The 15,831-nt window shown below is 41.5% G+C and overlaps 1 protein-coding gene across 5 annotated transcripts in view; it reads left to right on the top strand.

The window, feature by feature from the left end:
* The window catches only part of STAT6 (signal transducer and activator of transcription 6), a 604,937-nt gene that overhangs the window by 372,536 nt on the left and 216,570 nt on the right, over positions 1-15,831 (top strand). For all 5 annotated transcript variants that reach the window (XM_069230781.1, XM_069230777.1, XM_069230780.1 and 2 more), the window contains exons 6-7: positions 10,270-10,418; positions 12,955-13,086. In XM_069230781.1, coding sequence (XP_069086882.1) covers positions 10,270-10,418; positions 12,955-13,086 — 281 coding nt within the window. The remainder of the gene's footprint in view (positions 1-10,269; positions 10,419-12,954; positions 13,087-15,831) is intronic.

Below are 15,831 nucleotides of genomic sequence, written 5' to 3'. Positions count from 1 at the left end.
GTATCTGGTGCAGGCATCAATGCTATCATATTCCAACTCCCTTAAACCCATTCCCACCCTCTGTCCCATGCCGTATTCCCCCGTGAGTCCAGACATGAAGCAAGTGTAGTGTGATAGTGTGTTCCTGTCAGGCCTTGCGTGTTAACTACGTGGTCGTGCTGTGGCAGTGGTCATCAGTGGTGTGTCCCTGGTGCTTTATGTGGTTCGGTCAGCTGTAAAATCTAGCGATGTGGGTGAGGTCCCTGGGGTTCCCATAGATGATTGCTGTTCAGTCTCCTTCAGGCAGTCTACCAGTAGTTCCCAGACCCGGGCCGGCTCATAAGATCCCCTGCCCCTCCTGGCTTCCTGCATCAATACTTCTCCCTTGTACCCCGCCCATTTTTCGAATTAATTTTTTCAGCACCGAATTCTAGGACCTCCCAGGGTCTTCAAGTTCCTAGTTCTCTTTTTGCTAGGAATTATGCCAAGTCCCTGAAAACTTCTTGTGACTCTAGTCTTAGAAGTGTGCAGGAACCGATGTATGAGACACTGCTCAGGGGTGAAGGGAATGTCTCGTTATGTAACATCTGCTATTGTTGTGGTCACCTGTTCCCAGTAGTTAGTCGGGCTTGGGCAGGCTTAAAGAATGTGCAGTAGTTTGGCTTTTTTCTTTCTGCATCTTGCAAATTTCACCCCAGCTACATGAAACTGTTTATGTAGACGAACAGGGGTGAGATAGGCCCTGTGGAAGATATAAAAATTAATTCGTTCAAATTGGGCGTTCCTGGTTACTTTTGGTGTTCTCTCTAGTATCGACTCCCAGTCCTTCTCTGGTATGGGAATTCCAACATCCTCCTCCCACCTAGTCCATACGGTCTAAGGGATTGCAGTGTATCAGTCCGTATTGTTCTGTATAGACACATTCTGGCCTACTGTCTTGATTGTAAGCTTTTCTACAAGGCAACCATCAAGCTCACAGTCATAAAATTGAAAAGGTAAACAAAATTACAGTTGGCTAAGCAAAATGCTCTCTTTCTCCTCGGAGGGCCTCTCTTCCACACCTCCCTCTCCTCTTTTCTCTGATTTTGGCTTTGCTTTGTCTTCTGTCGCTCATTTCTTCCTCACGTACTCCTGGGCTCCCCACTGCCAAGTCCTTGCATTCTTCACCTCAACATCTGGCAGCTGTTATTGCAATTGCTTCTGGGTGGGATGATCGCGGTGACTCATATCACTGAACACAGTGACCAATGTGCCATCAGCTGAACCTGCCCACCATACATATTTCATGTTTTGTTGCTCATCTGGCAGTAAGATGGTATCCACTTGTAATATCAGTCTTCCTAAGTCACCGCTCAGAAACTGTCAAAGGAGGAAACCCATGGTGTAACAGAACAAAGCCCTCCTTCTACTGTATGTGTATGTATGCGGTATTCTTATAGCGTAAACCTAGCCAAAAGGTAGTGGACCACTGTATAGAGTCAAGGGTAGTGATACCGTCAACAAGGAGCAGAAATGGAGTGTGATGTACTGTTCTTTAAAGAGGTGTATCTTCAGGGTTACTTTCAATTGAAGTAGAGTTGGGGTGCTCCTGACAGATGCATGGATGTTGTTCCAGAAAATAACACTAATAATTAACAATGATTAAAAATCTACTTAGTAATAATGAAAAAAAAAATGTGTATATATATATATATATATATATATATATATATATATATATATATATTGCTTCAAAAATACACAATTAAAAACATTTTAAGTAAAATAGAGTTTTAAATAAAAAAGGCCCTAAAATATTAAAAACAAACAAATCACATAAACTCACATAACAGATTACACTTGTATAAATCAAATTTATTATTTCTCCTCCAAAGTAATCAGCAGTAGGGAAAAGGTTGGACTTTAGAAGGGTTAGATTAACTATCCTCACTCTACTATAAACAGTAGCAGGGAATGGGCTGGACTTTGGAAGGATCTGATTAACTATCTCCACTCCAACATAAACAACACTAGGGGAAGGTGTTGGACTTTAGAAGAGTTAGATTTCCTATTCCCACTCTACATAAGCAATTATAGAGTATTGGGCTCTAGAGGGTTAGATTTACTATTCCCACTCCAACGTAAGCAACAGTAGGGAAAGCATTGGACTTTGGAATATTCATACGTATTAAATTTATTAATCACATCCAATGTAAACAACAGTAGGGAAGATGATGGTCTTAAGCAACAGTAGGGAAAGCATTGGACTTTGGAATATTCATACGAATTAAATGTTCGGTGGCATGTGTAGCTGCAGATACACATGCTGTGCATAGTCCGCCGTCTGGTGTTGGGCTCGGAGTGTTACAAGTTGTTTTTCTTCGAAGAAGTCTTTTCGAGTCACAAGACCGAGGGACTCCTCCCACTTCGGTTCCATTGCGCATGGGCGTCGACTCCATCTTAGATTGTTTTTTTTCCGCCATCGGGTTCGGACGTGTTCCTTTTCGCTCCGTGTTTCGTGTCGGAAAGTTAGTCAGAATCTCGAGAAAATTCGTCGGTATTGTTTTGTTCGGTATCGGGATAGTTAGGGCAAATCGACACCGAACCTTAAAGAGCTCCGGTAGCCCTTCGGGGTATTTTCGATCTCCCGTCGGGGCCTGGTCGGCCCGACCGCGTGCAACATCGAGACTGATGGAACGGACCCCGTTCCGATTCTGTCCTAAATGCCACAGTAAATATCCTTATACAGACCAACATTTGGTCTGTAACTTGTGCCTGTCCCCTGAGCACAAGGAGGAGACGTGTGAGGCCTGTCGCGCGTTTCGGTCGAGAAAAACGCTCAGAGACCGAAGAGCCAGGAGGTTGCAGATGGCGTCCACGCCGACAGGACAACAAAGGTTCGAGGAGGAGGAAGAAGAAACATTCTCCATCCCCGATTCAGACTCCGAAGAGTTCGACGTCGAAGAGCAACCAACCGTGAGTAAGACGCCGAAACAAAGATCACACGAAAAAACAGAGAAAGCCCAGGGGACGCCACTGCCAACAGGCCATGGCTTAACCCATAAAGTTGGTGACCGTCCATCGGCACCGAAAAAGGGCGAGCTGGTGCCGAAGTCGTCCGACTCAGGTCGAGACACAGGCACGCAGCAATCTCGGGACCGAGAGAGTGGTGCAGAAAAGGGTCGACACCGAGATAGCGGCACCGAAGCTGCTCGGCACAGAGACAGCGGCACCGAAACTGCTCGGCACAGAGACAGCGGCACCGAAGATGGTCGGCACCGAGAGGGCACGACACCGAAAAAAAGAAAGATCTCGTCGGAGCCGAAAAAAACTAAAGACACGGTTTCGGTGCCAAAACACCCGGCAACCGAACCAAAAACCAGTTCCTACTCACAGGAACAATCACTGTCCTTCCAACTAAAAAGACACAGATTTGAGGAGGAATTACAAACAACAGAAGTAGATCACACGCAAAAGCGGATCTTTATCCAAAGTGGTACAGGGAAGATCAGCACTCTTCCCCCAATCAGAAGGAAAAGGAAACTTGACTTCCAGCAACAAGACAAGCCACCACAAGCAAAGGTGGTAAAGAAGGTAACTCCACCACCCTCTCCACCACCGTCAACTCATGTATGACCGGCACAGACTCCACCACAATCACCAGCTCATACCACCATGAGCCAAGATGATCAGGATGCATGGGACCTCTATGACGCTCCGGTATCGGACAATAGCCCAGAGGCGTACCCAACTAAACCCTCACCACCTGAGGACAGTACAGCATATGCACAGGTGGTAGCTAGGGCAGTCCAATTTCATAATGTATCGCTACATTCGGAGCCTATCGAGGATGACTTCCTCTTTAACACCCTGTCCTCCACCCATAGCCATTATCAAAGCCTTCCTATGCTCCCGGGAATGCTAAGGCACGCTAAACAGATTTTTAAGGAGCCAGTTAAAAGCAGAGCAATAACTCCAAGGGTGGAGAAAAAATACAAGGCACCGCCCACAGACCCTGCTTTTATTACATCACAACTGACACCAGATTCAGTAGTCGTAGGAGCAGCTCGTAAAAGAGCCAACTCGCATACATCAGGCGACGCACCACCTCCGGACAAGGAGAGCCGCAAGTTTGATGCAGCTGGGAAAAGGGTTGCAGCACAAGCTGCAAATCAGTGGCGCATCGCCAACTCGCAAGCACTCCTAGCGCGATACGACAGGGCCCATTGAGACGAGATGCAGCATCTCATCGAGCACCTCCCCAAAGAATTCCAGAAACGAGCACAACAAGTGGTTGAAGAGGGACAAAATATCTCCAACAACCAGATACGTTCTTCTATCGATGCAGCAGATACAGCTGCAAGAACAATAAATACTGCTGTGACGATAAGGAGGCATGCATGGCTGCGCACATCTGGCTTCAAACCTGAGATACAACAGGCAGTGCTCAATATGCCGTTTAATGAACAGCAATTGTTTGGGCCGGAAGTGGACACTGCAATTGAAAAATTAAAGAAGGACACCGACACAGCCAAAGCCATGGGCGCACTCTATACCCCGCAGGGCAGAGGCACATTTGGCACATTTCGCAAAACAACTTTCAGAGGAGGGTTTCGAGGTCAAGCCACAGAAACCAGCACCTCACAAACCAAACCACCTACCTACCAGGGACCATATCAAAGGGGAGGCTTTCGGGGCCAGTACAGAGGGGGCCAATTCCCAAGAAACAGGGGAAAATTTCAAGGTCCCAAAACCCCTCAAAATAAACAGTGACTCAAACGTCACACAACCCCTTCACACAACACCAGTGGGGGGAAGACTAAGCCAGTTCTACAAATCTTGGGAGGAAATAACAACAGACACTTGGGTCTTAGCAATTATCCAACATGGTTATTGCATAGAATTTCTCCAACTCCCTCTAAACGTCCCACCGAAAACACACAATATGTCAAAACAGCATATAGACCTTCTAGGACTAGAAGTTCAAGCATTACTGCAAAAAGACGCAATAGAATTAGTACCAAGTCCACAAAAGAACACAGGAGTTTACTCACTGTACTTTCTAATACCAAAAAAGGACAAAAGTCTGAGACCAATATTAGATCTCAGAACACTAAACACCTACATCAAATCAGACCACTTTCACATGGTCACGTTACAAGACGTAATACCACTGCTGAAACAGCAAGACTACATGACAACGTTAGATCTAAAAGACGCGTATTTCCATATACCGATACATCCCTCGCACAGGAAATACCTAAGGTTCGTATTCAAAGGAATACATTACCAATTCAAAGTGTTGCCATTCGGAATAACAACAGCGCCAAGAGTCTTTACAAAATGACTAGCAGTAGTAGCTGCACATATCAGGAGGCAGCAAATACACGTGTTCCCGTACCTAGACGATTGGTTAATCAAGACCAACTCGCTAACAAAGTGTTCACACCACACAGATTATGTTATACAAACCCTTTACAAGCTGGGTTTCTCCATCAACTATGCAAAGTCACACCTTTTGCCGTGTCAAACACAGCAATACTTAGGAGCGACAATCAACACAACAGAAGGGATAGCCACTCCAAGTCCACAAAGGGTTCAAAATTTTCACAAGGTGATACAAGCCATGTATCCAACACAAAAGATACATGCAAAGATGGTATTAAAACTCCTAGGCATGATGTCTTCATGCATAGCCATTGTCCCAAACGCAAGATTGCACATGCGGCCCTTACAACAGTGCCTAGCATCACAATGGTCACATGCACAGGGTCAACTTCTAGATCTGGTGTTGATAGACCGCCAAACATACATCTCGCTTCTCTGGTGGAACAGTACAAATTTAAACAAAGGGCGGCCTTTCCAAGACCCAGTGCCACAATACGTGATAACAACAGATGCTTCCATGACAGGCTGGGGAGCACACCTCAATCAACACAGCATCCAAGGACAATGGGATGTACATCAAAGAAAGTTTCATATAAATCACCTAGAACTGTTAGCAGTATTTCTAGCGTTAAAAGCATTCCAACCCATGATAACCCACAAATACATTCTTGTCAAGACAGACAACATGACGACAATGTATTATTTAAACAAACAGGGGGGGGACACATTCGACACAGTTGTGTCTCCTAACACAAAAAATATGGCATTGGGCAATTCACAACCACATTCGCCTAATAGCACAGTTTATTCCAGGGATCCAGAACCAGCTAGCAGACAATCTCTCTCGGGATCACCAACAGGTCCACGAATGGGAAATTCACCCCCAAATCCTAAACACTTACTTCCGAATTTGGGGAACACCTCAAATAGATCTATTTGCAACAAAAGAAAACGCAAAATGCCAAAACTTCGCATCCAGGTACCCACACCGGCAATCCCAAGGCAATGCTCTATGGATGAATTGGTCAGGGATATTTGCGTACGCTTTTCCCCCTCTCCCTCTCCTTCCATATCTAGTAAACAGATTGAGTCAAAACAAACTCATACTAATAGCACCAACATGGGCAAGACAACCTTGGTATACGACACTACTAGACCTGTCAGTAGTACCAAATGTCAAACTACCCAACAGGCCAGATCTGTTAACACAACACAAACAACAGATCAGGCATCCAAACCCTGCATCGCTGAATCTAGCAATTTGGCTCCTGAAATCCTAGAATTTGGACACTTAGGCCTCACTCAAGAGTGTATGGAGGTCATAAAACAAGCTAGAAAACCTTCCACTAGACACTGCTATGCAAGTAAATGGAAAAGATTTGTTTGTTACTGTCATAATAATCAAATTCAACCATTGCATGCATCTCCGAAAGATGTAGTAGGATATTTACTACATTTACAAAAATCAAATCTAGCTTTCTCTTCCATAAAAATACATCTCGCAGCAATATCTGCTTACCTGCAGATTACTCATTCAACTTCCCTATTTAGAATACCTGTCATTAAAGCGTTTATGGAGGGCCTAAAGAGAATTATACCACCAAGGACACCACCTGTTCCTTCATGGAACCTCAACATTGTCTTAACAAGGCTCATGGGTCCACCTTTCGAACCCATGCATTCTTGTGAAATGCAATACTTAACGTGGAAAGTTGCATTTCTCATTGCCATTACATCTCTAAGAAGAGTAAGTGAAATACAGGCGTTTACCATACAAGAACCATTTATTCAAATACACAAAAATAAGGTCGTTCTAAGAACAAATCCAAAATTCTTACCAAAGGTTATCTCACCGTTCCACTTAAACCAAACAGTGGAATTACCAGTGTTCTTCCCACAGCCAGATTCAATAGCTGAAAGAGCACTACATACATTAGACATCAAGAGAGCGCTAATGTACTACATTGACAGGACAAAAGAAATTAGGAAGACAAAACAACTATTTATTGCCTTCCAAAAACCTCATACAGGAAATCCAATTTCAAAACAAGGTATTGCCAGATGGATAGTAAGATGCATCCAAACCTGCTATCTTAAAGCAAAGAGAGAACTGCCTATTACACCAAAGGCACACTCAACCAGAAAGAAAGGTGCTACTATGGCCTTTCTAGGAAATATTCCAATGAACGAAATATGTAAGGCAGCAACATGGTCTACGCCTCATACATTTACTAAACACTACTGTGTAGATGTGTTATCTGCACAACAGGCCACAGTAGGTCAAGCCGTACTAAGAACTTTATTTCAAACTACTTCCACTCCTACAGGCTGAACCACCGCTTTTGGGGAGATAACTGCTTACTAGTCTATGCACAGCATGTGTATCTGCAGCTACACATGCCATCGAACGGAAAATGTCACTTACCCAGTGTACATCTGTTCGTGGCATTAGTCGCTGCAGATTCACATGCGCCCACCCTCCTCCCCGGGAGCCTGTAGCCGTTTGGAAGTAGATCTTGAACATTTGTACATTTGTAAATATATTACATTAAACCTTCATTTTGTACATACGTATTTATTCCATTGCATGGGCACTATTATTAGCATACACAACTCCTACCTCACCCTCTGCGGGGAAAACAATCTAAGATGGAGTCGACGCCCATGTGCAATGGAACCGAAGTGGGAGGAGTCCCTCGGTCTCGTGACTCGAAAAGACTTCTTCGAAGAAAACAACTTGTAACACTCCGAGCCCAACACCAGACGGCGGACTATGCACAGCATGTGAATCTGCAGCGACTAATGCCACGAACAGATGTACACTGGGTAAGTGACATTTTCCTTATTAATCACATCCAATGTAAACAACAGTAGGGAAGATGATGGCCTTAGAAAGACTCAGATTTACTGTTAATACTCCTCAAGTAATATATATGTGTGTATTTATATGTGTATGTATATGTTATATATATTCACTGAAAAAGCCAAAGGTTACAGGGGCATTATAGTTAGGTTCATATTTTCCCCACACAAAACCATAGACATTCAGCAGTTATAGCTATGCTTATAGTTATACTTGTGTTAAGGAACTATAACTCATGGCGTAAAGTTACTTAACTGCACAATTTATAGTTTTTTTCAGATAACTATCGCTAAAACTGCTGAATTTCCATGGTTTTGTATGGATACAATGTGAACCTAACTATAACATCCCTGTAACCTTTGTTTTTTTCGTAGATTTTTTTAATGCTTTTTTTAACCTAAAGTAATATATAATTACAGTCAGTTAATACAATCACCGCTGCATACGGCCGTTGACCTGCTTGACAGGGCTTTGGTGTGTGTGTGGGTGTATTTTCTATTCTGCTATGGATCCGCGCATCCGTTGTGAAGTTACAGTAGGGGCAACGCTGAGTGCCACAGTGGATCAGCAGATCAGTCAAATAAAAACAAATTTGGGCAATTTTTGGGGTCCATGTGTCCTTGGGATCTGTTTTCCCCCTTATTTTTCCCTTCCACAGGCCAAGCCAGAACGACAGTGGTGACTGCAATTTTCATTTCGGGTGTGGCCAGCCAATCAAGGCCTTGCTTTTCCCTCAGACCCGTGGATCCCCGAGGGCCAATCTACAACGGATCTGTGTCCTTTGATATCTATATTTTATTTCCTTTGATTACTCTGAAGCTACTGAACAGATTTACACGAAATTACAAAAAGGACTCTTTCTAGACAAAGATATAGCTTTCTGCTAAATTTTGGTGTAAATCTGTTCAACAGGTCTGGCTGTATCTAAAAACTGCAAAATCTCTAAAGACAATGCATGGGGAAAACTTTCCCCCCCCCTCCCTGCCCCCTTTTTTTATAACCTGCTTGACAAATCACCCCAAAACGTTCCAGATGGCAGCTGGTCTATCTTTCGTAGTAGTTTTGAGAATTTTGTGAAGATTCATCAGTTATTAGCAAAACAAAAAACGCTCTGTCGATGGGAAAAGTTAGTCCTAACTATAACTACCTACTGGCTATTACTAATAGGTAACACATACATTCATAAATACATACATAGACACACTCACACTCCCACATAAAGTTTCACACTCACACATACAGTAAATTATTTTTTACACTGTAAAATGTATCAAAATAAATGTATAGTAAAATTATTAGATTAACAATAAATATCTTAAGAATACATTTAAAAATGCTTACTAATTACAACCATTATTACATATATATTTAAAACAAAGCCCAACCTATTACCCCAATAGACCAACACTCACAAAAACAAATTTAAAAAAACTTGAAAAAATTAACAATACACAAATTAAGAAATTATTATAAAAAATAATTAAGATAAAGATATGACCTAATACTGTCAGTATACAATTAATTACAAATTACCAAATCATTTACATCAATGATGTAACCAATTAGCAATCGAAACAGTTAATTGCCATTGTTTTGAGAATATCTATTAAATAATTTCTAAATAAGATAAGTTCATGTTTAATAATCAAATTAACAAATAAAAATAATAAACAATTGAAAAAGAATATTTAAAAACAACAACTTCACACCCTTTTTGCCTTCAAACCCAAAAGCCCGCCAATAAATTCCGATAAAATAATAAAATGTTGAAATATATTACCAGATCGAACAAAACTTTACTATAAATATTTACAAACTCTTACTTTTATCTTAGCAAAATAATGTATAACATAAAAACTAATATACACAAAAAAACAAAATAATTCAATGATGATATATAAAACTGTAATAAATATGTAAAGTAAGAGAAAAATAGATATTCTTATCTTCAATATTCTGTACAACTACATTTTTTAAACAATATCTTGGTGGAATACCCTGTGTGTTCGTTTCCACTGTGTTGCTTTCTCACCCTCACTCTTTTCCTCTTTGTTAAACAGCAATTGACCAGCTTGATTATGAGCGCAGTGACCCTCCTGGAGAGCATGCAGGCACAAGTGTTGAAGCGGATCCATATCTGGAAGAGGCAACAACAGCTGTCGGGCAATGGGGCACCTTTCAGTGAAGACCTCTCTCATATCCAGGAAAAGTATGTGTCTGTTGATATTTCTGCACCATCAGAAGCAGAGCATGTCTGTAATAGTCAGTTCAGGAATGGGCCTCTATGCTTATGACATCATCACAACTCTTGTGACACGCTCACAACAAGATCTAAACATGGTCTGCTGTTTTCCTTACAGTTTTGTTTTCTCTTCTGTGGAATGAATGTTAGGGAGAAAGCTGGAGAATGTGTTAGAAGTATACACATTTATTTGCAAGAAAAATTAGGACCGTACAATTGTACCGATAGAGGTGGGCACGAGAACAAGATAAAACCTCAGTTGTGTACTGAGTGTTATACAGATAATACCTTTAAATGCAACTGGATCTCTGTGACCGTAGATCATTATGAATGTTTGGGCAGTGTAGACTTGAGGAAGGCCCACGAGTTATCTTCAAAGACCAAGAGGATGGAGGGTGGATCATCCTCAAAGATGATGTGGTGGCGGTACATGGATAGGAACAGTCGGAGTGGTGAACTGTAGGGTCGGTTGAATTATCGTTGGTGAGAAAAAAGGTTGATATTTGAACTTGATCATTTTTTTTCTTAATCACCGCCTCTCTACATTCATTAAATTTTGCATGAGTATACCTAAAATATGCACAGGATTACAGCTATATAAACACCTGCAGCATAATATAGCATTTGGTTCTTGAAGACCGATGATGAAACATGCGATTTTCCACACTGTTTTGTTCTACAGAAGAGTAGGTAGAGGTAAAGGTTCTCCCTTTCTGGTGTGTCGAGACGTTTAACTGAAAATGAATACTGCTGCTTACTTTGATGCTCTTTCCTGGGAGCTGTTAGCTGTTTCCAAAGGTCACTTCAAAGCTAGAGGTGGTGTACCACTGAAAGCTCGAACCAAGCGTGAGCCAGAAATCTGTCTCTGGCTCATTTCGGGTAACTCTTGGCACCTGGAGCCCAAAACGAGCTGAGCTTTTATGGGTGGCAGTGTGGCCTAGTGGCTATAGCTGCCAATCATGCAACATGGGAAACCAGTTTCGACTGCTGGCAGATCTCCCTGTGCCCAGAAAATGTACAATTAATGTGTGTTTGTTGTGATGCTCTTTTATATCCTTGAGCAAAGTTCACATTATGTAATGCTGCTAAAATAAAATGTAGATTCCCCTTGCCACTCACACTTAATCCCATTTTACCAGAATTATGGAATAGAACACTCACCTTTAATGTCAGAAAGATATACCCATCTAGTGGCTGAATTGCACAGTGTGAAACTGGAAAATGTGGGATTAATCTCAGCTTCCCTGCTTGGAGAAATTGTATGCCGTAGAAAAATACTTTATTCCAGCAAGCCTTCTTTTTGTCCATTATCACATACAAGAGCACCTTAAAATACATGAGATTGGATGTGTGCTTTACAGAAACATCTCATGTTTGAGTTAATAGCCTGCAATGTTGCTCTGCCCATAATACAAATCTAGGCCATATATAGAATATCATATTCTAACATTCTGTTTGTTGCATGATGTACCAGTCAGATAGTTCCAATGCTCAGCTTGTGCAAGGGCTCCTAAAGATAGAGCCAACCCTTGGCTCTGACTTGACTTTCCGTTAATTTAATGCCTCACCACCTCTTGTCGGGGCAAAGATCCTGGAATATGTGGAAGATGCAGGGGCATCTCTAAAATTGTCATGTAGTCTCTATGTAAAACTTATAGGGCCCTATTACGAGTTTAGCGATCCGAGGACCGCCAAACCTGCAGTGGCGGTTGGACTGCTGCATGCAAGGTGGTCCGACTGCCAAATTACAACCCTGGCTGTCGGGCTGCCGTCACCATTGTGAGCGTGGTTCCCTGCGGGCTGACGACATCAGGATTGTGCTCAGCGACGACGGCGCTGCTCTACTGATCATAACAGCAATTACCACCAGCTTCTTTATGGTGGGTACACTGCCATGGAAAGGCTGGCAGGACGCCAGTGCTGAGAGCCACAGGGGTTCCCCTGCACTCTCCATGCCCATGGTATGGCAGTGCAGGGGCCCGCTGCCCAGCACCGTTGGAATGTGCAATGTCTGCTCAAGGGTGTGCAGTATGTGTTATCCAGCATATGCTTAAAGTAGCACCAGAAAGGCAGAAGAAGAGGAAAAGTGTCACTCATGGCTCACTTGTCTTTGATGTGAGGGGCTTGAGTCTTCTTATCAACTTCAGAAAAAGTCTCTGTAAACTGGGTGGATTTCTTCTTTAGAGCAGAGGAAGATCATTTGTAGCCCATAGTCACTTCAAGTTGTGTATATCCGATGTGAAGAGAAGATTCAGGTGGTCAGACTGTTCAATCTTTCAGAAGTGCCTCGCAGTAATCCATCTTTAATCACAAAAAGCAGTGTTAAATTCCGAAAGGTTTTATGCGTTTATTTGATTTTGGGTCACAGGATAATCATGCTAAACTAATCAGTGTTAAAATCTTAGTTTGCTATGCTAGGCCAGTTGATTGGGGGGTGGGGGGGGCACCCACTTCCATCCACTCCCTGCTAACAGTAAACATTGTTCGTTTTGTTCTTCGTCAGGTGTGAAATCCTTTTCGATATTCACATCTGTCTGAGCCAAGAATTGATGAAGACCAGCGCAGAAGTGGGGACTGAGGCGTTCACGGAGCTGCCGAAGCAACTCAGCAACTCGCTCATAACCCTAGTAAAGAGGTATTTAGATATAGTTTTTGTTTGTCGGTGTTTTGTAGAGATAAACTTGGACGCTATGGGTATCACTGCTTTCAGCAGTGGGTCCTGCCCGCTGTATAAACTTACCTAATTTACTTCTTGGTTGTTGTGCTTTGAAGGTGTGGAGGGGGTTTGGTTATGGGAGTGTGTTCATACCCATGAATTTCATTCATTTTTAAATTTCAGACTCCAGGTTACTCAGCTGACACTTGTGACCTCGAGCCGTTATGTCCTTCGACACCAGTAGTTTTCTAGATTGTTTATCCTACACAAGTTATCTCCAACAGTGAGAGCAATCAAAAGTTGACTGTGTCTGCATGTCATATTTACCTGGATTTCTGTGGAAGTGATTTTGTAATGTATTTAGCGCTTAGAGATCTTTTCAGGCACTGAATGAGATCATTCATCACCACCACATAGATTTACGCAGTTATAATCACAGACATAATTCATTACATTAGAAACCTATATGCATGTTAGAGGGTTAACTCTACAAAATGTTTTTGGTTAGATGGAATAGTTGCTAAAAAAACAATCATTAATAGCAAAATGGCCTTAGAAATACAGTGACACCAGATATTTTGTTTACAATAAGTATGTTGTTGCCATCACTGCCTCATGTCACGAGCAGAAACCAATCATGCTCCTGAAATGTAACCGACATTGCTCTCCTGATGATATATAACTCTGAATGGAGATGGATTCTAAAAATCAGCATTACCCCACCAGCATAACCAAATGATTCATATGAGAAAGGTTTCAACGAGATGCATGCCTGTTCGCTTCAGATGCATTCATCAAAAACATATGTCGTATTTATTGTCTTAAAAGAGAAAGGTGCCACTGGCAGAAGTAAATTTTGAAGCCCTAGTGATCAAAAAAAGGTTAAACATGAAAAGAGAAAATGAGTAATGTGGACTTCCTCTTTAATAATGTGTTCATGAATCAGGTAAACAAAAGTTGCATGTGTCTGATGCAATATGTTAGGATAGCACAAGTCTTCCTCACAAAATATTATATATAATAATGTAGTGTTCGACTAAACAGCTTAATGTTGCAGGCTTTCAGCTTAGAAGCCTATTATCACAACATCAGTGGTACTTATTTTATTGAACTTTGAAAAGATGAAATACCCAGTGAACCGACCTGAATAATAATCTGTAATAGTTGGCAAACTCAATACAGATCGCAGGAGCAGGCACTGGACTTCATCTGATATTTAAGCAGCTGAAAAGAGATTTGCAAAGCACTATTTCAGAGTTCTTTATTTTATCTTTTGGGCTACATCTACAGAATATAATAATAGTATTGGTACTGCTGCAAATCACATGAAGATCTTGATTCAGAAGATGGTTTACTCTGTCTTTGGTCTGGAACCTCCACTTTAAAAGTAAACATTCAAAATCTCTCCCTTAGTACAGTATTTGTACACATACTCCTACAAGCTATCATAGCTTCTTCTGCAAAATGCAGGCAGACATATTTATTCTGTTTCTAATTCCATAGAAAGGTGAAAAACCTGCCCGTGTCCTCCATCAAGGCAGAATACGTAGGATGTACACCAATGTAGGGAATTCCAAAACGTTTTATTTTAAGCAAAATATATCTCTCTGCAAAGCATTTCATGGAGTATCAGAAGAACATTTTGTATATGCAACCACAGTGGGATTAAAACTTGAGTTGAAAACAACTGTGATATACAAGCCATTTTTTATTCTTTCACCTAAAAAGGAAAAAGAAAAATAAGGTAGCAGGTAGGATTAAGTCTAATTGGTAAAAAATTACATTATGCTACTTCAAAAGTGCTAGGCAGCTCTGGAATCTGAGGGTGTACTGCTTTGACATTTAGCACTGTGTTCATTTGATCACATTAGAGTATGGACACACAGCCAGGTGTACTAAATGTTTTAATGTTTGCAAAAAATATGAATCGTTGTTTGGCGACCGCAGAAAGTTTTTTTCACTTTGTAGTAAATCTTTACAGACTCCTATAATGACATTCGGTAGTGCTATTTCGAAAAGGCAAGTTGTAGGCATCTCTTCCAAATTTAGATTTGGTATGAGATAGGTCAATGTTTTGCTAGCAAAATCTCGTTGCAAACATGGAAGAATTACTGACTACCAAGATGAGGTGATACTGCATTTGCAAAAGGAAAGGGGACTCCTTCTGCTTTTTGAATTAAAAAAAAAAAAGTTTGTAGTGGTGTAAGCAGTAGTCTTAAACAAACGTTTTAAAAAAGAAAACTTAATGTAGCATTGTTTCCTCTAAGGAAACTTCCTGAATTTAAACAAATATTTTACTTTACTGAAAGGCGATCACAGATATGGATCGTCTGCTGAACCTAGCTAGCCACCATCTCTGTAATGGCCTCCACTCAGAGCAATTCACAATCTGACCTGCCTCATTATACATATAAGCGTTAAGTTGGATTGTGACCCACTCTGTACCAGAGTTTAGCGAACCAATCTATTAGTACATAGGTCAGTTTATTAAATGTTTCACTCTTTGCAAAAATAATGGCTGCAACTTGCACCCAGATTTCTGTGAGCAGCTGTTAGTACATAGGACCCTTAATTACAAACTCCATATTCATTCGCCTGGCTTAACCAGGGAGGAGAACTGACTGTTTCTGAATTGAAATATTGCCAGTGCTGTAGAATGAGGATTACAAATCAGTAACATCTGCATCTCTATCACAATATTTTCATAAACATCTTAATAGAAAA

The sequence above is a fragment of the Pleurodeles waltl genome, chromosome 4_2, assembly GCF_031143425.1.
Source record: "Pleurodeles waltl isolate 20211129_DDA chromosome 4_2, aPleWal1.hap1.20221129, whole genome shotgun sequence".
NCBI classification, from domain to species: Eukaryota; Metazoa; Chordata; class Amphibia; order Caudata; family Salamandridae; genus Pleurodeles; species Pleurodeles waltl.
This window is presented reverse-complemented; position numbering and strand designations above follow the sequence as displayed.